Genomic DNA, 26,788 nt, shown 5'->3' with positions numbered 1-26,788 from the left:
ATAGTGTTCTTGTTCTACTAGAATGTTTAGGTCCTGTTGTAAAAATGCAATGGAAAGAGGCATAGACTATGGATCAAGAGATCTGCATTCTACTTCTTTTCTGCCTGTGGCTCATTAACTCTAGACTTAAGTTTCCTTAATTGTACTATGAATGGATTTGCTCTTGTTCATCATGTCAGTGATGTGATTCCTCATGATCCCATTTGCAGTTTTCTGGACAAAAGTACTGGAGTGGTTTGCCATTTCCTTCTCCAGCTCATTTTACAGATGAGGAGCCTGAGGCAAATAGGGTTAAATGACTTGCCCAGAGTCACGCAGGTAGTAAGTGTCCAAGGCCAGATTTGAAGTTAGGAAGATAAGTCTTCCAGATTTCAGGCACAGTACTCTATCCACCAAGCCACCTAACTGCCCCATGAATGGTTTGGATTATGCCAAATGCTATGTGGCTAGATTCCATGTATTGAAGAAATTGAAGATGTTAACCATGGAGAAGAGAATACTTTAGGAGGTGGGGCACATGATATGATGGCTTCAGTTTTTCGAAGGGCTATCGTGAAAAACGTGAGACCCAGAAGTTTCAGAAAGATGCATTTATGTTTGTTGTAAGGAAAACGTTTACCCAGGATCAGAGTCATTCAAAACAGAATGAACTGCCTTGAAAGATAATGAACCCCTTCAGATGCCCACTTAGAAATGCAGAGTGATTAGTCCACTGTTTCCCAATCTTATCTGGTCATGGAACAACACTTGGATTTGAATCTCAGAACATTGCCCTTGAGGATATAAGGGCATTAAGTCCTTCCAGAAAATAAATAGGCATTGGGCATATTCTAAAACAAAATAAAGGATAGCATCTATTTTATATTGAAAACTTAGCATACAAGTGTTTTTGTGATTTCCTATTTTAGATAAAAAAATGTCATTTGCCTGATCTATTTACACCTTATAGAACACACCTGACAACGCAAAATCTGCAGAGTGAAGAGCCTCAGATACCACCTGATCTGTCTTCTCTCTAGAGTCTTTTAACAAGTGGTCATCCAATCCCTGCCTAAAGACCTCAAGTGAGGCCTCTACTCAAGGCAACCCATTCCATTTCTGGAAAGCTCTTAAGTTCTCTTCCTTTCCTTCCCGCTCTTCCCTTCCTTTTCTCTTTTTTTCTTTTTTTCCTCGTCTTTTTGAGACTGTCTCTTTATCTCACCCAGGCTGCAAGTGCAGCAAACATTCACAGGCCAATTTTACTGCTGCTTGGCATGAAAATGCTGACTTGCTCCCTGTCTTGCCTAGGCCAGTTTGCTCCTTATTAGGTAGGCTGACACTGATTATACGGAATGACCAATCTACTTGGAAAGAGTTTGGGGCCAGGGACCATGGAACATTGCATATACATATCATTTGATTTTGTTTCACGGCTTCATTTGTTACAGAAAGGTTCAGCATGCTGGGAGTATACAGCGGAAAATGACATATAAAAACAGAAACCCTTTTTTCCCCCTTTTCTTAAAGAAAAGTCTATAAAAGGGCAGCTAAGTGGCTCAGTGACTGAAGAACCAGGCCAGGAGACAGGAGATCCTGGATTCAAATGTGGCCTCACAGCTACTTCCTAGCTATGTGAACCTGGACAAGTCACAACCCCAGTTGCCTAATCCTTACCACTCTTTTTGTCTTGGGTACTTAGTATAGATGCTAAGTCCAAAGGTAAGAGGTTTTTTGTTAGTTGTTTTAAAGAATATAAGCTCTGTTAGGGCAGGACCCATCTTTTTCCTTGTATTTGTATTCCCAACCCTGAGGCACAGTGACTGCCATAGAATAAGGGCGTAATAAGCTCTCATTGATTTGATTTGATGTGTGATCCAAAAAAAACAACAACAGGGTATTGGTGTCTCCCATATGTGCATCTCATCCTACATCTTGTGTCCTCCCCCATGGGTGGCATGTATCCATCCTGCTCCTCTGAAATTGGGGGTTGTCACTGTCACGTCAACCTTCCCGAGCAGGTGCAAAAACAGTCAGGAACAGTTACGAGGAAATCAAGGCGTTATGGTCTTGGGCGAATGAACCTCTACAAGTCCGTTTTCTAATATGTAAATTAAGGGGGTTGGACTCGGTGGCTATGGCCAATGAACTGAGCCCTTGCTCTGCAGAGCACAATAATCTTTTACCTTTATGGAGCACACTGTCATCCATCATCACTTGGCAATGGCGGTTTGGGTGAAGAAAGGAAAAGAAATGCGGGTCTGGGGTTAGAAACTGGCGGATTGTTATTCTGAGAAATTGGACTTCCTTTTTTGGGGATGGGACTGAGAAGACCGGAGGAAGAAGGACAAGCCGGCATGGGCCTCGTTCTTTGAGAAACAACTAGGGTCGCCATGGATCCCGGAGAAGGGCCTAGCCATAGGAACCGGCAGAAGTACTCCCTAAAGGAAACGTCAAATGTGACCATTGAGGACTTGAAGAAGGGCCACAGGGTGCCGAAGAATGAAGTGGAAATGATGGAGCATCAGAAAGCTCTAAGTACGGACTGGGAGAGTAGGTCCGAGGATATGGAAATAGTTGACGTGGGCATAGAGGACTTCAGGATCGAGGGCAGTGAGACCCTCTTCCAAGTGCTCCAGGACTATGAACATAAGGATGAGGACCTGAGGATGGTGGAGATGGAGCAAGACCAGAGTTCCAAGCCTGCAGGCAAAGAAGACGGCCAGAAGTCGCAGCCAACGGACAACTGGATCACTACACCCACGCACTCGAATTCCTGGAGAAGAATAAATCTGAGTCACGAAGACCTCGAACTGCTCAAGGAGGCGGATCAGTCGTTATCCCAGTCTATGAGCAAGAGCAGCAAATACAAACATCAGGCTGATAGCCTGCTCAGTCTGGCCAATCGGGTCGAGGAGTACGAAAAGATTTGGCAGCAGCCTGACAACCCCACGGAAGCATATCACCTGCTACCTGTCTTGAAGAAGCAGTTGAATTTGCTCATCTCCGAATCAACCAGAAGATCCCTCAGGTCATCCCAAACTATCAGCTTGCCAGGGGACCAAATGGACCACAAGAGCAAAGAGGGACCCTCGAAGGGGCAATCGACCAGCAAGAGCCCCAAGACGCCCAGGAACTCCTTGAGCACCAAAACCCCAAAAGAGAAAGATGATGGAAAAGTGGATGAGGATGAGGATGAGGAAGATCCTCCAGTATACAAAGACATGGGTGAGTGCCCTCTTTGGCCATGTGCCCAGCCACGCAGGTGAGTTCCTGTGATGGATCCCAGGGAGAAAGGCCCAGAGCAAGCCCTCAGAGGAAAAAATACCTTCTCCTTCCCTACCACCCTGCTCTCCTTCTCCCTTCCCATTCCTTCACCTCCTCCCTTCTTTCCACCAATCTTCTTCTTTATCTTTCGCTTTGCCTTGTTCTTTTCTTTCTTCTCATTCTTTTGTTGAGCCTTTCTCTTTCTCCCCTTTGTTTTCTTCCTTTCATTTTCTTTCTTTTTTTTCACCTTTTTTTCTCCCTCTTGTTCTCTATTCTTTCTCTTCTTCCTTCTTTATTCTTCTATTTTTAGATAATAAGCATTTTTCTTTCATTCTCTTAAATAAAACACATTCCCAAGTCAGCCATGTACAAAAGAATATGCCACATTCTTCATTCTGAGTCCATACCTCATTTGGGAGGTGGGTAGCTTACCTCATGTGTCTTCTATAACTAAGGTTAGTCATTGAAGCCATTGAATTCCTTCATGCCTGCCTTCTTTAATTTACTTATCTTTTATTTTTAAAATCAAGAATTATTTGTTCTCTTTTTCTCTCACCTTCCTTCCATGCCTCCCAAACAAACATTGAAAAAGGAAAAAAGAAAAACAAACACTCACAAGTATACATAATGGAGCAAAACACATTTCTTCATTGGCTGTGTCAAAAATGGATGTCTCAGGACAGCTAAATGGCTCAGTGGATTGAGAGCCAGGCCCAGAGATGGTAGGTCCTGGGTTCAAACTTACCTCAGACACTTCCTAGCCATGTGACCCTGGGCAAGTCACTAAATCCCCATTGCCTAGCCCTTACCTCTCTTCTCCCTTGGAAGCAATCACTCCCCTAACAGAAGGAGGATAGCATGCTTTAGCACAGGCCTTTTAGAATTGTAATTGGTCTTTCAATTCACTTTTAAGGTATCATTATTATTTTTTCAAATAGCAACCAAAACCTTTATAGCAAATATGCATAGTTGAGCAAAACTCATTCCCACACTATGTCTAAAATTGTATGCCTCATTTTGTTTTTGTTTTTTGTTTTTTTATGTCAAAAAAGTTTATTGGAATCACAGAATATTTATACATAAAAATAATTCAAGCTCAATACTGAAAACTTCTATGATATTGTCATTTATCTGGTTAGGTAGTTAAATTTTATTTCTCTTCTACTTTACATACTTACAATTTAGCTGACCAATGATCTATATTTTTCAAAATATTTCTTTATAAGTAGGAGGAAACGATTGTCTTTTCCACACAAAAACATTTCCTGACCTGGAAAAGAGCATTTATGAATTGTGAAATACTAATTTTAAGTGCAGAATAAAAGAAAAATTTACATTTTCCCTTTAAAGGTATATATCACCACCCTCCAACCTCTAATCAAACAAAAAACCAAGCTTAATCAACTCATGCCATTATTGATAAGGCCTTAAAGAAATGAAGATGGAAGCCATCCCATGCCTCCAAAAATAAAAAGGTCTACCTTAGTCACATCTCATTTTGTATCTTGAATCTGGCTTCTCTTTGTCAGGAAGTGGGTAGCATTCTTCATCCTGGAGCCTTTGGAATGAGAGTTGGTCATCGAAGCTAATGAGTTTCTTGGCCCCTTTCACCTCCCTTTCTGGTGACTGCTGAGGAATCTGTGGGGATCTACTGGGATTCCATCTCCTGGGAGAGCCCAATTCTTCTGGGGACCTAGATCTGCCCTTGTGGCCCTGCCTGGTTTTGAGGGAGGCTTAAAGTCTCCTCTGCACCCCCTCCAACCTATTGGACTAGGGATTCCTAGGGGAAGACCCATGGCCCAAACTTGTTCACAGCTTGGTACAAAAAACAGACTTAAAAAATTTTTTTTGGATTGAACTAATTCCTTCTCAGCTTTTTCCCCCCATACAATAATTGGTAGGAAGCAGAGCCAAGGCCAGTGCTCTGTTGTAGTTCATCCTACTTCCACTGAGTAAACATGTAGTATTATTAAATTGGATGACTAATAAAATTAGCCAGCATTCATGTAACATTTTAATTATTTTTCCCAAACATTTTACACATATTATTTCTTTTGTTCTTCACCAGAATCCTGTGAGGATGTGGGTTGTGAGAACTTCTTTTTCATGTTCTGTATTCTTGTCTATTAGGGAGAATTACTGTCTATTCTTGTGTCTGGGGCCTGGGGCAGAGATACCATCATAGGCTGCAACTTTTTGCATTTTCTTTGTCCTAGAGAATCCCAAAGAATGTGTTCCCCTTTTAACAGAATTTGGTTAATGAATGAAGGAGAAAAGGGTCCTAGTCTGACATATGTAGCATGTCTACCTGTGCAGAGAGATGGGTTGATAAGGCCACCACTTAGTTGGCTATCACCAGTTTGAGATAGCTTGGGGTGTTCAAGGTGGGAGCTGAATAATGAGCTCCTAAGTGAAGTGGATTTGTGTGTGTGTGTGAGTGTGTAGTGTGAGTATGTGTGAGAGTGAGTGTTTGTGTGAGTGTGTGTGTGTGTGTGTGTGTGTGATATTCCTTTTTTCATCAGTTCAGATGAGAGTGAGGTTCAGGTATCAGCTTCTCCCCTGAAAGTGCCTGGACACTTCCCCCTTCCTTACCAACCTGGCCCACTTCCTTTTGTTTCCTTCCTTAGGTCATTATGTTCTCCAGCACTCTAATTCAGGCCTTCGTCATCTCTTTCCTTACTATTACAGTAGCTTTTCTAATTGGTCTTCCTCCTTACAGTTTTCCTTTCAACCTTCCACAAGGCTACCAAAGTAATGTTGCTAACATATAGGCTTGACCACCATCTTACTCCCCTGGGCAGAAATCATCAGTGACTTACAATTATCTCTCACCATTAAATACAGACTTCCTCAGTCCACTATTTCAAGTTCTTCTTAATCTGTGTCTGGTCTTTGCAATCTTATTGCACATGACTCTTCTTCATTTATTCTGCATTCTAGACAGTGGCCAACGGGTTGCTTCTTCAATTTGGCACCCCTCTCTCTCCCACCTCCATGCCTTGGTACAAGCTGCTCCTTTTGCCTCATACTCATTCCCTCTTTACCTTTGCTTTATACAATCCCAGGCTTTGTTCAAGACTCACATTGTGAGCTGCCTCCTATTTGAAGCCTTTCCAGGTTTCCTGAGTTGTTAATGCTTCCTTCTTCCTCCTCAAATTGTCATGTTTCTAATGTACTTCCCATGTTATATTTCCCCAAAATGCTATAAGCTCCTTGAGGCCAGGAAGTTTTTATCTTGTATCTTTCCATCAAATCAACAAGCATGTGTAAAGTGCCTATGTGCCAATCACCCTACTGGGGCTACAGTGGTAAAAAAGGGGAGGCCCTGCCTTTAAGGAGCTTACATTCTAATTTGGGGGACACCCACACACACTCTATGCCTCTCTCTCTTTCTCTCTCTTCCTCTCTTTTTCCCTCTACATCTCTACCGTCTTCCTCCTTCCCTCCCTCCCTCCATTCCTCCCAAACAGAGTAAAAAGAAGGTAACTGTAGAGAAGAAGGAACCAGTTAAGTTGTCACCTTAGCAGAATTTTGAAGCAAACAAGAAATCTTATGAAAAGGAGTGTATTCTGAGGATAGGGAGCACAGCCAGGACAAAGTCACAGAAGTGTCATTCATAAGAAGCTGCAAGAAGGTTCATTGGGTTAGCAGGAAATGTGAGAAGAGAAATACTATATCATGCAGTTGGAAAGGTAGATTGAGGCTAGATTGGGAAAGACTTTAAAAAATAAGCAGAAGAGTTTATATTTGACCCTGGAGGCAATATAGATATCTGAGGAGGAAAGGGATGTGATCAGACCCACAAAGAGAGCCATAACTTTGACAGTTGTGCAAAAGATGAATTAGAGAAAGAAGAAATGAGTTAGGATGACCAATCAGGAGGTGACTGCAATAGTCCAATCAGTCAATAAACAGCTATTAAGCACCTGCTATGTGCCAAGGACTGTGCTAGATGCTAGGGATGCAAATGCAAAGAATGAAACAATTCCTAGTCTAAAAGAGTTTATGAGATCCTGAACTGAAGTGGTAGCACCTGGGAAAAGAGCAACAATTAAGGAGATGTTGTGGAGATGGAATCTATAAAGCTTGGGAAATGATTGAAAAGGTGAGTGAGGAAGAGAAAAGAATCAAAGATGGGCCAGTTGGTGACTAACTGAGGTGATTGGAATGATGGTAGTGCCCTCTATAGGAATATGCAAGTTAAAAAGAATAAGCTTGGCAAAAAGAGGGGTTCAGTTCTGTGTGTACCAAGTTTGAAATACCTTTGGACAATCCAGTTCAACACTGGAGCCCAGGAGAGAAACTAGGGCTAGATTTGGGAGTCATTTGCCTAATGATCATAAGAACCAAAGGAACGATGAGGTTGTCCAATGAGAAAGTGTAAAGAGAGGGTCCAGGATGGATTCTTGGAGTGAAACTTATGGTGAGGGGCCATAATATAGACAAGGAGCCAACAAAGGACACTGAAAATGAGCAATGAAGCAGGTGAGAGAATCAAAAGAGAGCAGTTTCATGAAGAGGCTGCCCAGATCAGACATCTCTTCTTTTCCTACAATGCAGTGCTTTCCCTGTTACTTCAGTTGAAGAAGCATGAGAATTTGCTCAACTCCCTATCAACCAGCAGATCCCGCATGATCTCCCCAACTTTCAGCTTGCCAGAGGACCAAATGGACCAAAATAGAAACAGCAAAGAGGAGCTCTGGAAGGGACAGTTGACAGCACCATCGTCCAGCAAGAGCCTCAGACCATTGTCCCGCAAGAGCCTCAAGGGCTCCCAGTCTGGCTCCAGAGACCTATCAAAACTCATGAGCTCCTTGTACTCTAGGCTTGCCAAGGAGCCCTCAACCCCGGAGGAGAAAGAGGGAAAAGTGGATGAGGACAAGGATGAGGACAAGGATGAGGACGAGGATGAGGACGAGGATGAGGACAAGGATGAGGATGACTTTAATTTTCCATTGTACCAAAACCCAGGTGAGTGCCCTGCCCTCCTTGGTCATGTGCCCAGCCACCTAGGCAAGTCCACTTGGTGGGCCCCAGGGAGCAAGGCCCAGAGTAAGGCCCCAGTTAAGACAGTGCCTTTCTTCCCCCCCCCCTTCCCTCCTCTCCTCCTCCCTTCTTTCCCACCAACCTTCCTCTTTATCTTTTCCTTTGCTTTGTTCTTTTCTTTCTTCTTATTCTTTCCCTGGACCTTTTTCTTTCTTGCTTTTCTTTCTGTTTTCTTCCTTTCATTTTCTTTCTTTTTTATTATTTCCATCTTTTTCTCTTTGCCATTCTTTTTTCTCTTCCCCCCTTTCCTTTCTCCCTCTTGTTCTCTATTCTTTCTCATCTTCATTTTTTATTCACCTATTTTTATTTAATGAGCATTTTTCTTTCCTTCTCTTAAACAAAACATGTTTCCAAGTCGCCATGTCCAAAAGAATAGGTCACATTCTTCATTGACTCCATACCTCATTTGGGAGGTGGGTAGCTTACTTCATGTGTCATCTACAACTAAAGTTAGTCATTGAAGCCATTGAATTCCTTCATGCCTGCCTTCTTTAATTTACTTATCTTTTATTTTTAAAATTAAGAATTATTTGTTCTCTTTTTCTCTCACCTTCCTTCCATGCCTCCCAAACAATCATTGAAAAAGGAAAAAAGAAAAACAAACACTCACAAGTATACATAATGGAGCAAAACACATTTCTTCATTGGCTGTGTCAAAAATGGATGTCTCAGGACAGCTAAATGGCTCAGTGGATTGAGAGCCAGGCCCAGAGATGGTAGGTCCTGGGTTCAAACTTACCTCAGACACTTCCTAGCCATGTGACCCTGGGCAAGTCACTAAATCCCCATTGCCTAGCCCTTACCTCTCTTCTCCCTTGGAAGCAATCACTCCCCTAACAGAAGGAGGATAGCATGCTTTAGCACAGGCCTTTTAGAATTGTAATTGGTCTTTCAATTCATTTTTAAGGTATCATTATTATTTTTTCAAATAGTAACCAAAACCTTTATAGCAAATATGCATAGTTGAGCAAAACTCATTTCCACACTGACTATGTCCAAAATTGTATGCCTCATTTTGTATCTTGAATCTGGCTTCTCTTTGTCAGGAAGTGGGTAGCATTCTTCATCCTGGAGCCTTTGGAATGAGAGTTGGTCATCGAAGCTAATGAGTTTCTTGGCCCCTTTCACCTCCCTTTCTGGTGACTGCTGAGGAATCTGTGGGGATCTACTGGGATTCCATCTCCTGGGAGAGCCCAATTCTTCTGGGGACCTAGATCTGCCCTTGTGGCCCTGCCTGGAGGCTTAAAGCCTCCTCTGCACCATCGCCAGCCTACTGGACTAGGGATTCCTAGGGGAAGACCCATGGCCCAAACTTGTTCACAGCTTGGTACAAAAAACAGACTTAAAATTTTTTTTGGATTGAACTAATTCCTTCTCAGCTTTTTTCCCCCATACAATAATTGGTAGGAAGCAGAGCCAAGGCCAGTGCTCTGTTGTAGTTCATCCTACTTCCATTGAGTAAACATGTAGTATTATTAAACTGTATGACTAACAAAATTAGCCAGCATTCATGTAACATTTTAATTATTTTTCCCAAACATTTTACACATATTATTTCTTTTGATCTTCACCAGAATCCTGTGAGGATGTGGGTTGTGAGAACTTCTTTTTCATGTTCTGTATTCTTGTCTATTAGGGAGAATTACTGTCTATTCTTGTGTCTGGGGCCTGGGGCAGAGATACCATCATAGGCTGCAACTTTTTGCATTTTCTTTGTCCTAGAGAATCCCAAAGAATCTGTTCCCCTTTTAACAGAATTTGATTAATGAATGAAGGAGAAAAGGGTCCTAGTCTGACATATGTAGCATGTCTACCTGTGCAGAGAGATGGGTTGATAAGGCCACCACTTAGTTGGCTATCACCAGTTTGAGATGGCTTGGGGTGTTCAAGGTGGGAGCTGAATAATAAGCTCCTAAGTGAAGTGGATTTGTGTGTGTGTGTGAGTGTGTGTGTGAGTATGTGTGAGTGTGAGTGTTTGTGTGAGTGTGTGTGTGTGTGTGATATTCCTTTTTTCATCAGTTCAGATGAGAGTGAGGTTCAGGTATCAGCTTCTCCCCTGAAAGTGCCTGGACACTTCCCCCTTCCTTACCAACCTGGCCCACTTCCTTTTGTTTCCTTCCTGAGGTCATTATGTTTATAATTCAGGCCTTTGTCATCTCTTTCCTTACTATTACAGTAGCTTTTCTAATTGGTCTTCCTCCTTACAGTTTTCCTTTCAACCTTCCACAAGGCTACCAAAGTAATGTTGCTAACATATAGGCTTGACCACCATCTTACTCCCCTGGGCAGAAATCATCAGTGACTTACAGTTATCTCTCACCATTAAATACAGACTTCCTCAGTCCACTATTTCAAGTTCTTCTTAATCTGTGTCTGGTCTTTGCAATCTTATTGCACATGACTCTTCTTCATTTATTCTGCATTCTAGACAGTGGCCAACGGGTTGCTTCTTCAATTTGGCACCCCTCTCTCTCCCACCTCCATGCCTTGGTACAAGCTGCTCCTTTTGCCTCATACTCATTCCCTCTTTACCTTTGCTTTATACAATCCCAGGCTTTGTTCAAGACTCACATTGTGAGCTGCCTCCTGTTTGAAGACTTTCCTGGTTTCCTGAGTTGTTAATGCTTCCTTCTTCCTCCTCAAATTGTCATGTTTCTAATGTATTTCCCATGTTATATTTCCCCAAAATGCTATAAACTCCTTGAGGCCAGGAAGTTTTCCTTTATCTTGTATCTTTCCATCAAATCAACAAGCATGTGTAAAGTGCCTATGTGCCAATCACCCTACTGGGGCTACAGTGGTAAAAAAGGGGAGGCCCTGCCTTTAAGGAGCTTACATTCTAATTTGGGGGCCACCAACACACCCAGATACCCACAGTTTCTCAATTTCTTTCTGTCTCTCCATCTGTCTGTCTCTCTTTCCCTTCCCTCTTTCTTTTCCCCTAACCCCTCCTCTCTCCTTCCCTCCTTCTTTTCCCCTGTCCTTTCCCTCCCTCTCTTCCTCCCTCCCTCTATTCGTCCCAGAGTAAAAAGAAGGTAACTGTAGAGAAGAAGGAACCAGTTAAGTTGTCACCTTAGCAGAATTTTGAAGCAAACAAGAAATCTTATGAAAAGGAGTGTATTCTGAGGATAGGGAGCACAGCCAGGACAAAGTCACAGAAGTGTCATTCATAAGAAGCTGCAAGAAGGTTCATTGGGTTGGCAGGAAATGTGAGAAGAGAAATACTATATCATGTAGTTGGAAAGGTAGATTGAGGCTAGATTGGGAAAGACTTTAAAAAATAAGCAGAAGAGTTTATATTTGACCCTGGAGGCAATATAGATGTCTGAGGAGGAAAGGGATGTGATCAGACCCACAAAGAGAGCCATAACTTTGACAGTTGTGCAAAAGATGAATGAGAGGAAAGGAGAGATGAGTTAGGATGACCAATCAGGAGGTGACTGCAATAGTCCAATCAGTCAATAAACAGCTATTAAGCACCTGCTATGTGCCAAGGACTGTGCTAGATGCTAGGGATGCAAATGCAAAGAATGAAACAATTCCTAGTCTAAAAGAGTTTATGAGATCCTGAACTGAAGTGGTAGCACCTGGGAAAAGAGCAACAATTAAGGAGATGTTGTGGAGATGGAATCTATAAGGCTTGGGAAATGATTGAAAAGGTGAGTGAGGAAGAGAAAAGAATCAAAGATGGGCCAGTTGGTGACTAACTGAGGTGATTGGAATGATGGTAGTGCCCTCTATAGGAATATGCAAGTTAAAAAGAATAAGCTTGGCAAAAAGAGGGGTTCAGTTCTGTGTGTACCAAGTTTGAAATACCTTTGGACAATCCAGTTCAACACTGGAGCCCAGGAGAGAAACTAGGGCTAGATTTGGGAGTCATTTGCCTAATGATCATAAGAACCAAAGGAACGATGAGGTTGTCCAATGAGAAAGTGTAAAGAGAGGGTCCAGGATGGATTCTTGGAGTGAAACTTATGGTGAGGGGCCATAATATAGACAAGGAGCCAGCAAAGGACACTGAAAATGAGCAATGAGGCAGGTGAGAGAATCAGAAGAGAGCAGTTTCATGAAGGGGCTGCCCAGATCAGACATCTCCTCATTTCCCACTTTTCTCATTATGCAGCATTTTACCTGCTGCCTCTCTTGAAGAAGCATGAGAATTTGCTCACCTTACAGCCAGCCAGCAAGACTCGTCGGCCAACCATGATTATCAGCTTTACAGAGGACCAAATGGGCCAAACGGACCAGCAGAGCAGTGACTCGGTCCAACAGCGTCGTAGGTCATCTGGCAAGAGCCTCAAGGGCTCCCAGACTGGCTCCACAGAGTTTCAGTGGCATAAACCCATTACCTACTTTGACCCCCGACCCACCAAGAAATCCTCAATCTTCAAGAAGAAAGAGAAGGAAAAAGTGGAGGTAGATGAGGACGAGGAAGACCCACCAGTGTACCAAAACACAGGTGAGTGCCCTCCTGGCCATGTGCCCAACCACCCAGGCAAGTCCCCATGGTGGGCCTAGAGCAGGCCCCCCTGGAGGACACAGTGCCTTCCTTTTTTTCCCTTCCTTCTTTCCTCCCCATTCCCCTTCTCCCTTCCATCCCCCCCCCTCACCCCAAGCTTCCTCTTTATCTTTCCCTTATTCTTTTCTCTCTTCTCATTCTTTCCCTGGGCCTTTCTCCTTTCTTTTTTCTTCTTTAAACTTTCTTTTTTTTTTCATCTTTTTCTCTTTACCATTCTTCTTTCTCTTCTCCCCCTTTCCTTTTTTCTTTATTCTTTCTTTTCTCCTTTATTCATCTAGTGAATAAGCATTTTTCTTTCCTTCTCACCTACTCCAACACATACATTGAGAAGGAAAAAAAGGAAAATTAAATTCTTGTAACAAATATATATACAGTTAAACAAAATACATTCCCAAGTTGGCCATGTCCAAAAGAATAGGTCACATTCTTCATTGAGTCCATACCTCATTTGGGAGGTGGGTAGCTTACTTCATGTGTCATCTACAACTAAAGTTAGTCATTGAAGCCATTGAATTCCTTCATGCCTGCCTTCTTTAATTTATCTTTTATTTTTAAAATTAAGAATTATTTGTTCTCTTTTTCTCTCACCTTCCTTCCATGCCTCCCAAACAATCATTGAAAAAGGAAAAAAGAAAAACAAACACTCACAAGTATACATAATGGAGCAAAACACATTTCTTCATTGGCTGTGTCAAAAATGGATGTCTCAGGACAGCTAAATGGCTCAGTGGATTGAGAGCCAGGCCCAGAGATGGTAGGTCCTGGGTTCAAACTTACCTCAGACACTTCCTAGCCATGTGACCCTGGGCAAGTCACTAAATCCCCATTGCCTAGCCCTTACCTCTCTTCTCCCTTGGAAGCAATCACTCCCCTAACAGAAGGAGGATAGCATGCTTTAGCACAGGCCTTTTAGAATTGTAATTGGTCTTTCAATTCATTTTTAAGGTATCATTATTTTTTCAAATAGTAACCAAAACCTTTATAGCAAATATGCATAGTTGAGCAAAACTCATTTCCACACTGACTATGTCCAAAATTGTATGCCTCATTTTGTAGCTTGAATCTGGCTTCTCTTTGTCAGGAAGTGGGTAGCATTCTTCATCCTGGAGCCTTTGGAATGAGAGTTGGTCATCGAAGCTAATGAGTTTCTTGGCCCCTTTCACCTCCCTTTCTGGTGACTGCTGAGGAATCTGTGGGGATCTACTGGGATTCCATCTCCTGGGAGAGCCCAATTCTTCTGGGGACCTAGACCTGCCCTTGTGGCCCTGCCTGGAGGCTTAAAGCCTCCTCTGCACCATCGCCAGCCTACTGGACTAGGGATTCCTAGGGGAAGACCCATGGCCCAAACTTGTTCACAGCTTGGTACAAAAAACAGACTTAATTTTTTTTTTTGGATTGAACTAGTTCCTTCTCAGCTTTTTTCCTCCATAGAATAATTGGTAGGAAGCAGAGCCAAGGCCAGTGCTCTGTTGTAGTTCATCCTATTTCCACTGAGTAAACATGTAGTATTATTAAACTGTATGACTAACAAAATTAGCCAGCATTCATGTAACATTTTAATTATTTTTCCCAAACATTTCACACATATTATTTCTTTTGTTCTTCACCAGAATCCTGTGAGGATGTGGGTTGTGAGAACTTCTTTTTCATGTTCTGTATTCTTGTCTATTAGGGAGAATTACTGTCTATTCTTGTGTCTGGGGCCTGGGGCAGAGATACCATCATAGGCTGCAACTTTTTGCATTTTCTTTGTCCTAGAGAATCCCAAAGAATCTGTTCCCCTTTTAACAGAATTTGATTAATGAATGAAGGAGAAAAGGGTCCTAGTCTGACATATGTAGCATGTCTACCTGTGCAGAGAGATGGGTTGATAAGGCCACCACTTAGTTGGCTATCACCAGTTTGAGATGGCTTGGGGTGTTCAAGGTGGGAGCTGAATAATGAGCTCCTAAAAAAGCCCATTATATTGGTCTGCCAGACCCAGCTTGGGTTGACCTTGGTCCCAAGAGTACCATGGAGACCTGTATCACTTTATCTGTCTCTTATGATGATGGCCTAATTGATAAACCTGATATAATCAGTAATCGTACATTTTTACCCAAAAATCACTCTCTCAAGATCATTTTAATTGTAAATTATGCAAATTGTAAAACATGCAAAGGAGAAATAACAGATCTTCATTTTAGGGAACTTCTAGTCTTGTAGTCTTGACAAACAGGATATGTGCATTCCTCCAAATAATGGTCACCTAATAAATGCTTATGGATTGTTATAAATATAATACAAATTAGACTAGAGTATTTTAAGATTAAATGAAGAAGAATTTATTTTAGCTTTAAAAAATATTGTTTGGAAGAAGCTGGGTGGCTCAGTGAATAGAGAGCCAGGCTTAGAGATGGGAGGTCCGGGATTCAAATCCGGCTTCAGACACTTCCCAGTTGTGTGACCCTGGGCAAGTCACTTAACCCCCATTGCCTAGCCCTTACCACTCTTCTGCCTTGGAACCAATACACAGTATTGATTCTAAGGCAGAAGGTAAGAGTTACTTTTTTTATTGTTTTAATCAGCCAAGATGTCTTCTCATTCCTCTACCCCTCATTGAGTACATGCAGCCAAAACTTATTATACACATTTATAGTTAATCAAGGCAAATCAAGACCAAGAAAGTACAATTGATCTTCCTTCTAAGTCCTTCACATCTATGTCTCCTCTATCTGCTGCTAGCTTCAAAATTCCCTCTTTTCTTGGTATATGACCCAGGGTTCCTCTATACTGTATGTAGGTAGGTCCTCCTCACTTCACACTAAATTTGCAGTTGAGACCTAGGTAGTAGGTGACAAAGCTGCTATCTGTCCCCCATTAGCATTGTTCCCAATATGGGTCTAAGGGTACTCAGGAATGGGCCTGGGACTCTCCTCTTGGTTGGCACATAGCTTCTCCCCAAGTACTAGAGTGCTCTACCAGGAAGTTTCATCATTAGTCTTCTGAAATTCTTATGGTTCATTGCATTAAGAATAACAGTATTCCATCACATTTATATATCACAATAATTTGTTTATCCATCCTTTAATTTTATGGGCATTCCTTCAGATTCTTATTGTTTGCAACCTGAAAGGTTTATAAATATTTTGTACATCTTTAGATTTGGTTTGCTTAAAACTAATCCCTCCTTTAGTCCACCCAACTTTTTTCTTCCCCACTTTCTTTCCAATTTTCCTGTTAAGTGAAATGGATTTTTTCCATATGTGTGTTGTGTGTGTTGTTCTTTTTTTTTCATCAGTTCATATGACAGTGAGGTTTAAATATCAGCTTATCCCCTGACCTGTTCCACCTTGTTTATACAGATATCTCCTTGTACACTAATTAAGATTTATTGAAACAGGATGTCTAGATCTATTTTTGTCATGTTGTTCAGGTAGTTCAATAATTCTGAAATCTCTTCTCCTTGATCAGTTTTCCAAGTCAGTTGTTTTTGCTGAGATTCTTTACATGTTCTCTTATTTTTTAAGTCTTTTGATGTTTTTTATTAGTTTGTTATCTCTCCCTCTCCTCCACCTCTCCATGGAAGGCATAGAACCAACCAAAAATGTATAAATATATTATGTCTTTCTATTTATATTATTATATCATATGTATTATTATATTTATCGGTTTTTTCTTTGAGGTATAGACATTTACAAGTTATTCTTCAAATATTAGTTCTATAGCTGTATATAATTTTCTCTTGGTTCTTCTTGTTTTGCTCTTCATTATTTCATGGAAGTCTTTCCAAGTTTTTAAAAAATTAACCTGCTCATCTTTTCTTATGGCTCAGTAGTATTCCATAGCCATTTGACTTTTTTTAGTATTTCTTCTTGCCTCATAAGTAATATTTTTGTTGCCCCATAAGCTTCTATTTGGTTCATTTAAACTTTCAAGGAGCTTGTTTGTTTGGGTAAGATTTTGTACATCTTGTGGATATCTGTTTTTTCCCTTTCTAGTTCTTTCTTGTATAGATAACTCTCTTTTCTTTTCCATTTTTTTCTCAAATACTCTCTCTTTATAAAAACACATTAAAATGTCTTTTAAAAAACTCATCTCTTTCTAGACTTCTAGTTGAATTTGTCCTTAAAAACTGTGTTTTCCTTTGAGGCATTGCTTGTGTGGATTTTGGAGTTGTGGTTGTGTTGTGATTCAGTGTCTGAAATCAGAATAGCTCATTATGATGTGGTTCACTTTTTTGTTTGCCCATTCTTCCAAACTACTTCCTGATTTGGAACTTGATCTTAGGGCTAGGCTCTGCCACACTTCTATAATGAAGGTCTGGACTTGATACTTTGATCTTGTACTTGATACTCTTGATACTTGTGTTATTATTGAGTCTCAGAGTAGGCTCCAAAGGCTGATTACTACCCCAACCTTGTCTGAGTTGTATAAGTTTCTGACCTAGCCTTGGGGTCCGATCAAGAGTAGACTACTGCCACACTCAGTCCCTATAAGCCAGCTAGAAAACTATTCTGGTTCAAAATGGCAGAATTGTATGCTCTGCTTTGGTCTGGGTTTCCTCCTTTGATTATTCCTCTGCAGCCTAGACTAGATGCAAGAAATGAAACCCTTCTTTGCACATCAGGTCTCAGCCACAATGATTCTGCTGCTGCTGTTGCTAGCTTCTAAACTTCCTCCTTTCTTGGTACACCACCCAGGGTTCCTCTAAGCTATATGCAGATCCTCCTTACTCCACCCTGAATATGCAACCCAAAGCTGCTGGTTGGCACCTTTCCCCATAGCAGTGCCCCAGTATGGGTCTGGAAGGACCTTAGAATAGATCTGGGAATCTCCTCTTACGCTGGTGCACAACCTCTCCCTGAGCACTGGAGTGCTCCACCAGTCAGATGCTCCCACCCCAATTCTCTCCCTAGTGTCTGCAGATCTCTCTATCTTCCTATGTGAACTTGGGTCTGACAAAAGACTCACTGTGACTTTTTCTGGATTTCTCCAACATGATTCAGTCAGGTGCATTTATAGATCTTTTGAAAGAGCTATGGACAGGAACTGGACTGCATTTCTTCTTTCTTCTCTGCCATGTTGGCTCAGGTCATGGTTTTTTGTTGAGTGAAATTAAAAGGAAATTAGATTGAAATATTGACTAAATCAACCTAAGTTTTATGGCACCATCCTTCAGTCTTCTCTTCCCCATCCTTTTACTCTTCCCCAATAGAATAAAAAAAGCCATAGACCTTTTGTAAGGTTTCTAAGTGAACAACTTTTTCTCTTTATTCATAACTCCTTGTACCCCCTTTACCTATCTGATCATGCCTTCTAAATCTCTTTTGCTGAAGAATCATCCTTCTTCCATTTTAGTGATCTATCTCTTTTCCAAAAGGAGTCAGAGTTAATTTAGGGCAGCTAGGTGGCACAGTGGATAGAGCTCTGGGCTTAGAGTTAGGAAGACATCTTCCTAAATTCAGATCTGACACTTACTAGCTGTGGCCCTGGACAAGTCACTTAATCTTGTTTACCTCCATTTCTTCGTTTATAATATGAGCTGGAGAAGAAAATGGCAACCTACTCCAGAATCTTAAAAAAAAAAGACAAAAACAAATGGAGGGCAGCTGGGTAGCTCAGTGGATTGAGAGCTAAGCCTAGAGATGGGAGGTCCTACATTCAAATCGAACCTCAGGCAGTTCCTAGCTGTGTGACCCTGGGCAAGTCACTTAACCCTCATTGCCTAGCCTTTACCACTCTTCTGCCTTGGAACCAATTGATTGAGTGACTCTTTTTGTCTCCAGAAGCCTCTCCCAGAGGATCAAACTCGGGATCCTCAGCTTACAAGACTGGTGGGCTGCCTACTGTGCTAAAGAATCACTGTCTTGGGCTTAGCCTCCACTTCAAGTGGATTGTCTTTACCTTAGGGTCCATTATTCAGTCTGAAACTGGTAGCCTGGGATTCCCCTCAGGGTGGATTCTAATGGGAACAGAAAACAAGTACAAGCTTTGGGGTCTCCAACTTACAAGCTAGTCCTAAAACTTGGGGTTCATCAGATCTTACTAGGCTACAAGTTGGGGGTTTCCAGATTCCATGTTGACACTTCCTACAAGAATGTTACTTCCTCCATTTAGCAGCAGTTACCCTCCAAATGAGTGATTTTGTAATAAACCAACTGCCTTACCCCATACCCCAAGCTGAAACCTTCTGATAAGAGCTTTGTTGAAGATAATCTTTGTAGGCTATTGAGAACTCAGTAGTGGTAGAGTGAAGATGGAATGCTCCTGTGCCATAGGTTGGCTGTTCACAACTATCTAGGCATCACAGGCTGGTCTCAGGTCAACTGGGAGAGTGGGAAGGAAAGTGCCAGTGTGTTCCTGAGCACTAAGATGTCAGTACCCCTAATGAGAATGGAAGTGGGGCCAGGAGGAAGGGAGATAACTGCTCTATGGCCATGGTTGCCCCATTGCCCGGGGTCACACAGAGAATAATATATCTTCTCCTTTACCTAGGCTCATGAGCTTGGAGTCATACTTGACCTTCTGCCTTCCCCAAATCCCTCTTTATGTAATTAGATGTCTCAGACTTTCTTTTTAATATGCCCATATCCCTGAAACATATTGGGAAAAGTGCTTCAGTGTTCAATTCTGGGGAATCCTGTGATTGGGATTGATTGATTGAAGAACAAGCCCAGGATCATAAAGTTCATCTTTCTAACCTCTAGTTAGATGGGATCGATGTTATCTCTAGGACAGAGGTGCTACAACAGAGCTACTGCTTGGAGACTGAGATGAACATTATCCTCCTTTGGGAAACAGAGAGTTATTCCCAACAGCGTTAAGGAATAGCAAAAAAGGTTGTAATTGCATTGGTAAAATTGGAAACAGTGGCTAGTGCCAAGAGAAATGGCCTTGAGACCTCTTCTTTAGCTGAAAGGACAATAGGACTTTTGCTCTAAGGAATTAGCTTTCTCTTAATACATTTCTAAGCAAGCAATGTCAATTCATTGAAGTAAAATAGCATTTTCAAAAGACTTATAAAGACACGTCCTTATATATAACAGAAGACAGACACTAGACAGAATGGAATACATGTTAGCAACTGAAGTTTTCTTGGCTCTACCGTATCCAGCCACTAAGTACAGGTGTTTTACCCTGAGTTGCCATCTCTTTTCAAACATCCTCGGCAATGTTCATCTCCTTAGCTCTCATAGGTTAAGTTATATTGTCTATGCCATCTACTCCCAAAATCTATACATCCAGCTCTTGAACTCCAGCCCCATATGTAATTGCCCACTAAAAGCTGGACTGTGCCTGCTGCCAAAAGAAAAGAAATGGCTGAACTTCTTTAGAGGAGTCTTAAAATGAACAGATCCCCAAAATTCCTCCGCAAATTTCTCTATAATAATAATAATAATACCTGGCACTTATATTTCACTTTAAGGTCTGCAAAGCCCTGCACACGTACATTATCTTATCTTAGCCTCACAATAGTCCTCAGATAAATGCTGTAATTATTCTCACTTTACAGATGAGGAAACTGAGACAGAGAAGTTAAATGACTTGCCCAGCCAGGGTTACACAGAAAGTAATGCATCCTCTTCTTTACTCTGGTTCACAAACTTAGTCATCCCTGACTCTAATCTTTCTCTCCTCCTCCCAAATCTAATCAGTTACCTAATCTTTACTTCCACTAATCTCTGGAATGTCATCTCTTTTACTGAGAAGTTTAAGAAAAAAATTTAATTAATTTTAATGATAAGGATCCCTCTATAATGGTTTGATAAGCTGTAACTGAGATTTAAGTAAGGCATAATAACAGGAATAGGAATTGTGCTAAGGGTCTCTGCAATGATGAAGGTGCCTTGTCATGTTCCCCTTCCTTGTCACACACTTTGGAGAATATGTCTAGAGGAAACTGAGCTGCTAGTCTGGCAGTGTCATAACCAAGTGGGCAGAGAAGGGAAAGGAGAAACTGGGGACGGACCTGGTCAAAACTCCTTTACTGGAATATATTAGTAACTCTTTTAGCAGAAGGTTCAGAACCTTACTTAGGACATGTTTTGAAGATCTGATTCTGTTATTATTCCCTGTTAAGCAGCTGTCAAAAGCTCATGAAGCCTTTTGTCAGCTTCAAGAAGATTGTCTCGAGCCACCAACTGGGTATGGCTGAGACATCTGTCTTGGGTATTTTGTGTCCACAAAATAGAAGTCAGATCCTTGACTCAAGACGCTGGCCCACTTCCTTTTGTTTCCTTCCTGAGGCCATTATGTTCTCCAGCACTCTAATTCAGGCCTTCGTCATCTCTTTCCTTACTATTACAGTAGCTTTTCTAATTGGTCTTCCTCCTTACAGTTTTCCTTTCAGCCTTCCACAAGGCTACCAAAGTAATGTTGCTAACATACAGGCTTGACCACCATCTTACTCCCCTGGGCAGAAATCATCAGTGACTTACAGTTATCTCTCACCATTAAATACAGACTTCCTCAGTCCACTATTTCAAGCTCTTTTTAATCTGTGTCTGGTCTACCTTTCCAAGCTTATTGTGTATTACTCTTCTTCATTTATTCAGTGTTCTAGACCAGCGGTTCCCAAACTTTTTACACAGGGGGCCAGTTCACTGTCCCTCAGACTGTTGGAGGACCAGACTATAAAAAAAAAAAACTATGAACAAATCCCTATTCACACTGCACAAATCTTATTTTAAAGTTTAAAAAAAAAAAACAGGAACAAATACAACATTTAAAATAAAGAACAAGTAAATTTAAATCAACAAACTGACCAGTATTTCAATGGGAACTATGGGCCTGCTTTTGGCTAATGAGGTGGTCAATGTCCGGTTCCATATTTGTCACTGCTAGCCGTAACAAGTGACGCAAGTGTGCATCACTTAGTCTAGATCTGGTTGGAGATTTCAGATGTTTCATTCTGGAAAAAGTCTGTTCACAGACACAAGTCCTGCCAAAGATGGTTGCCATTTTGAGTGCATGGTTCCTGAGATTAGGATGTCTCAGAGGGGAGAGATGCATAGAAATTAAGCAAGCTGCTTGACTTGAATGCATCTTTCAGAGAGTCACAATTCTGCAGTTCAGCCAGTTCCATTTGGTAAATTGTATCCACATTTTCAATGTCAGTAAAAAATGGGTTATGGAAAAGCTGTATGACCTGTTCATGGAGATGAAGCTCTTTAAATCTGAATTGGAACTCCTTTTGCAACTTTTCCAGTGAATCCACACATGTTTGTTTGGGGAATGCAATCAAGGATTTTTCTGCTAGCAGATTTTGAGTTAAGGGGAGATGGCAGAAATTTTCCTCCTTCACTTGTTTGATAAGGAGGCCTAATTTTACTTCAAATGCTTTCACCTGTGATTGCATATCACAGATAAACTTCCCTTTTCCTTGAAGTTGCACATTAAAACTGTTGAGTAGCTCTAGATGTAAATCTGTCAGAAAGGCAAGGTGCCATTTCCATTCTGCATCATTGAGCTCTGGTACTTCTTTGTTTTTTGAAAGCATAAAAGCTGTAAATCTGTGTAAATAAGTCATTGAAATGTCTCAAAACTCTCCCTCGACTCAGCCAACAAACTTCTGTGTGGTACAGAACATCTTCATAGGTAACATTTAGTTCAGACAGAAATTCCTGAAATTGTCTGTGGTTTAGTGCATTAATTCTAATGAAGTTAACACAAGATACCACAATTTTCATAACAGAGTCCCACTTTATGTAGTGATTTACTACATAGCAGTGCTTGTGGTGGATGGGGCAGTGTATGGCTATTGGATGAGAATGATTACATTTGACAATCTCTTGGTTAATTTGAGCAATTATTCCTTTCTTAGACCCCACCATGCGAGGAGCACCATCAGTTGTCACACTGGCTAGTTTAACACAGTCCAGCTCCAAATCTTTCACAGTTTGGGAAACCTTTTCATAGATATATTCTCCTGTAGTTGTTCCTTTGATTCTTTGCAGTGCAGCAAGCTCTTCTGTGACTTCAAAATTGTCATTAGTCCCACAAACAAAAATGAGAAGTTATGCAGAATCATGAACATCATTGCTCTCATTGAGTGCCAAGGAAAAATAGGAAAATTTTCTTGCAGAGTTTTACAAATGCTGATGCAAATTATCTCCCATTTCTTTAATCCTTCATGTAATTGTAGATCCTGAAAGACTAACTATACTGAATAAGTCTGCCTTTTCTTGGACACATCTCTTTGGCAACAGAAAGAAGGCACTCTTGAACAAATTCTCCCTCCGTAAATGGTCTGCCAGTGCATGCTATTAGCTTGGCAACTTGAAAACTTGCTCACAGTGATGAAATATTTAGCTACTTCTGCTTCACAAAAGTATTTTGCTGAGTTGTCAATGTATTTTTCAGTTTTAATATTTTATCTTTTCTCACATCTCTGACCAAAAAGTCATATTTATCTTTATGTTGAGTTTGATAGTGTCAACGCAAATTGTATTCTTTGAACACAGACACTATATTCTGGTATATCAAACACACAGCCCTTTACTTGTACTGCATGAAAAAGTAATCATAAGTCCACTGTTCTTTGAATATCCTACACTGAGTCAATTTTTCTCTTTCTTGATGTCATTGTTTCCTAGGGATTCCAAATTGCTATTAGTAAAATCCATACATATAGATATAGATATAGATAGATATATACAGTCCTACAAAAACAATATACCAACAATAATTTTGCCCACACAGATGCATACAGACTGCACTGCCCATCAATTAAGTCTGATCTGTGTCCATCAATGCAGCCTTCCCAGTTCACATCATTTCAGCCTCACCAGTGGCCATATTGGTGTAACTCCACTTTTACCTCAGGTTCACACTGGTGAGTTGTGGGAACCAACACAATTACAGAGCTGGTTCTTCCACCACCTTTCCAGTTCACACTACCCTGGGCAAATCGCACTGTGATCTGTGAACTCACACAGGAATCTGATCGCATGGGTAAGACCCATGCGATCAGATTCCACAGCAGGAAAAAAGAAGGCACAACACTAGTGTGTGTCATCTTGTGGTCCATATTCATGGATCTGTAATTATACACCATAATACGAAAAACACATGCCTCACTTCCCCCACATAGTACAATGGCAAACATACTCCCCCAGATGCAGGACATAATGGCCCCTAAAATAGATGCATCCTGTGCTCCTCTCACTGATCACCAATGAAAGAGGTGCCCCTTCCAGAAGTGTGGTGGGGGTTGGATAAATGACCTCAGGGGGCCATACATGACCCATGGGCCATAGTTTGGGGACCCCTGTTCTAGACAAAGGGACCTATGGATTACTTCTTCAATTTGGCACCCCTCTCTCTCCCACCTCCATGCCTTGGTACAAGCTGCTCCTTTTGCCTCATACTCATTCCCTCTTTACCTTTGCTTTATACAATCCCAGGCTTTGCTCAAGACTCACATTGTGAGCTGCCTCCTATTTGAAGCCTTTCCCGGTTTCCTGAGTTGTTAATGCTTCCTTCTTCCTCCTCAAATTGTCATGTTTCTAATGTACTTCCCATGTTATATTTCCCCAAAATGCTATAAGCTCCTTGAGGCCAGGAAGTTTTTATCTTGTATCTTTCCATCAAATCAACAAGCATGTGTAAAGTGCCTATATGCCAATCACCCTACTGGGGCTACAGTGGTAAAAAAGGGGAGGCCCTGCCTTTAAGGAGCTTACATTCTAATTTGGGGGACACACACACACAGATACCCACACTTTCTCAATCTCTTTCTGTCTCTCCGTCTATCTCTCTTTCCCCTCCCTCTTTCTTTTCCCCTGTCCTCTCCCTCCCTTCCTCCCTCCCTCCCTCCATTCCTCCCAAAAAGAGTAAAAAGAAGGTAACTGTAGAGAAGAAGGAACCAGTTAAGTTGTCACCTTAGCAGAATTTTGAAGCAAACAAGAAATCTTATGAAAAGGAGTGTATTCTGAGGATAGGGAGCACAGCCAGGACAAAGTCACAGAAGTGTCATTCATAAGAAGCTGCAAGAAGGTTCATTGGGTTGGCAGGAAATGTGAGAAGAGAAATACTATATCATGCAGTTGGAAAGGTAGATTGAGGCTAGATTGGGAAAGACTTTAAAAAATAAGCAGAAGAGTTTATATTTGACCCTGGAGGCAATATAGATATCTGAGGAGGAAAGGGATGTGATCAGACCCACAAAGAGAGCCATAACTTTGACAGTTGTGCAAAAGATGAATGAGAGGAAAGGAGAGATGAGTTAGGATGACCAATCAGGAGGTGACTGCAATAGTCCAATCAGTCAATAAACAGCTATTAAGTACCTGCTATGTGCCAAGGACTGTGCTAGATGCTAGGGATGCAAATGCAAAGAATGAAATAATTCCTAGTCTAAAAGAGTTCATGAGATCCTGAACTGAAGTGGTAGCACCTGGGAAAAGAGCAACAATTAAGGAGATGTTGTGGAGATTGAATCTATAAGGCTTGGGAAATGATTGAAAAGCTGAGTGAGGAAGAGAAAAGAATCAAAGATGGGCCAGTTGGTGACTAACTGAGGTGATTGGAATGATGGTAGTGCCCTCTATAGGAATATGCAAGTTAAAAAGAATAAGCTTGGCAAAAAAGAGGGGTTCAGTTCTGTGTGTACCAAGTTTGAAATACCTTTGGACAATCCAGTTCAACACTGGAGCCCAGGAGAGAAACTAGGGCTAGATTTGGGAGTCATTTGCCTAATGATCATAAGAACCAAAGGAACGATGAGGTTGTCCAATGAGAAAGTGTAAAGAGAGGGTCCAGGATGGATTCTTGGAGTGAAACTTATGGTGAGGGGCCATAATATAGACAAGGAGCCAGCAAAGGACACTGAAAATGAGCAATGAGGCAGGTGAGAGAATCAGAAGAGAGCAGTTTCATGAAGGGGCTGCCCAGATCAGACATCTCTTCTTTTCCCACTATCTGCCCTACTCTGAACTTCTCCATTATGCCCTGGAAACTTTTCCTCCTGGAAGATCATTTCATGCCTAGAACTCACACAGTACTGCCTGGCCCTAGGCATCCTGCCTCTAATTGGACAGTAGATCCTCCCATACAGGCAACTTGGCCAGCTGTCTCATTTTTCACTCAATACATTCCTCTGGACCTCTTTTGGTATTTTCTTCCCATCTCTTACCCCCTTCTCAGCTTCCATTTGTGTTTTGCCTTTCCTCGTTAGAGTGTAAGCTTCTTGAGGGTAGAGACTGTCTTTTTTGTCTGTCTTTTTATCACCCGTGTCTAGTTCTGTGAAGGCTTTGTACATAGCATAGTAGGCTTTTAATAAATCTTTATTGATTTAACTAAATCCTAAAAGAGAGGCTGGCCAACAGTGTCATTGGGCCCCAGAGGGGTCAAGAAAGATGAAAATTCAGAAAAGACTATCAGATTTGGCAATTAAGACAATGGCATGGCTAAAGGATATCAATAGGAAGTTTTCAGAAGAAGAAATCAAAGGCTACCTATAACCATATGCAAAAATACCCTAAATCCTTATTGATTAGAGAAGTACAAATTAAAATAACTCTGAGGTTGATTTATCAGATAAGTTAATATGACAGAAAAGGGAAATGACAAATGTTGGAAGGGATATGGAAAAATTGAAACACAAATGTACTGTACTGTTGGTGGAGTTTTGAACTGGTCCAACCATTATTGGAAAACAATTTGCCTGAAGGTCTATATAACTGTATACATTCCCTTTGACCCAGCAATACCACTAATAGGTTTTTTCCCAAAAAAGGTAAAAGGAAAAGGACCTATATGTACAAAAATAGTTATAGCAGCTTTTTTGGTAGTGGCAAAGAATTAGAAATTGAGATGTCTATTCACTGGGGAATAGCTGACCAAGTAATGATACATGATTGTAAAGGAATTCTCTTGTGCTATAAGAAATAACAGGCTAGCCACTTGCATAAAAACCTGGGAATACTTACATGAACTGTTGCCAGGAGGACATCAGACATAGTAATAGCAGTATTGTAGGATAATTAATTGTGAGAC

The 26,788-nt window shown here is 41.2% G+C and overlaps 1 protein-coding gene across 3 annotated transcripts in view; it reads left to right on the top strand.

Moving 5' to 3' along the window:
* The first annotated feature begins 2,159 nt into the window (after nucleotides 1–2,159).
* GLIPR2 (GLI pathogenesis related 2) overlaps nucleotides 2,160–26,788 on the top strand; it is an 83,663-nt gene continuing 59,034 nt past the window's right edge. The window contains exons 1-3 of one of the 3 annotated variants that reach the window (XM_056806723.1): nucleotides 2,160–3,204; nucleotides 7,804–8,214; nucleotides 12,413–12,748. In XM_056806723.1, the coding sequence (XP_056662701.1) occupies nucleotides 2,370–3,204; nucleotides 7,804–8,214; nucleotides 12,413–12,748 (1,582 nt within the window). In that variant the 5' untranslated portion in view covers nucleotides 2,160–2,369. The remainder of the gene's footprint in view (nucleotides 3,205–7,803; nucleotides 8,215–12,412; nucleotides 12,749–26,788) is intronic. The other 2 variants (XM_056806724.1, XM_016423796.2) reach the window with 2 other exon arrangements.

This window comes from Monodelphis domestica, chromosome 7 (genome assembly GCF_027887165.1).
Source record: "Monodelphis domestica isolate mMonDom1 chromosome 7, mMonDom1.pri, whole genome shotgun sequence".
Taxonomy (NCBI): Eukaryota; Metazoa; Chordata; class Mammalia; order Didelphimorphia; family Didelphidae; genus Monodelphis; species Monodelphis domestica.
This window is presented reverse-complemented; position numbering and strand designations above follow the sequence as displayed.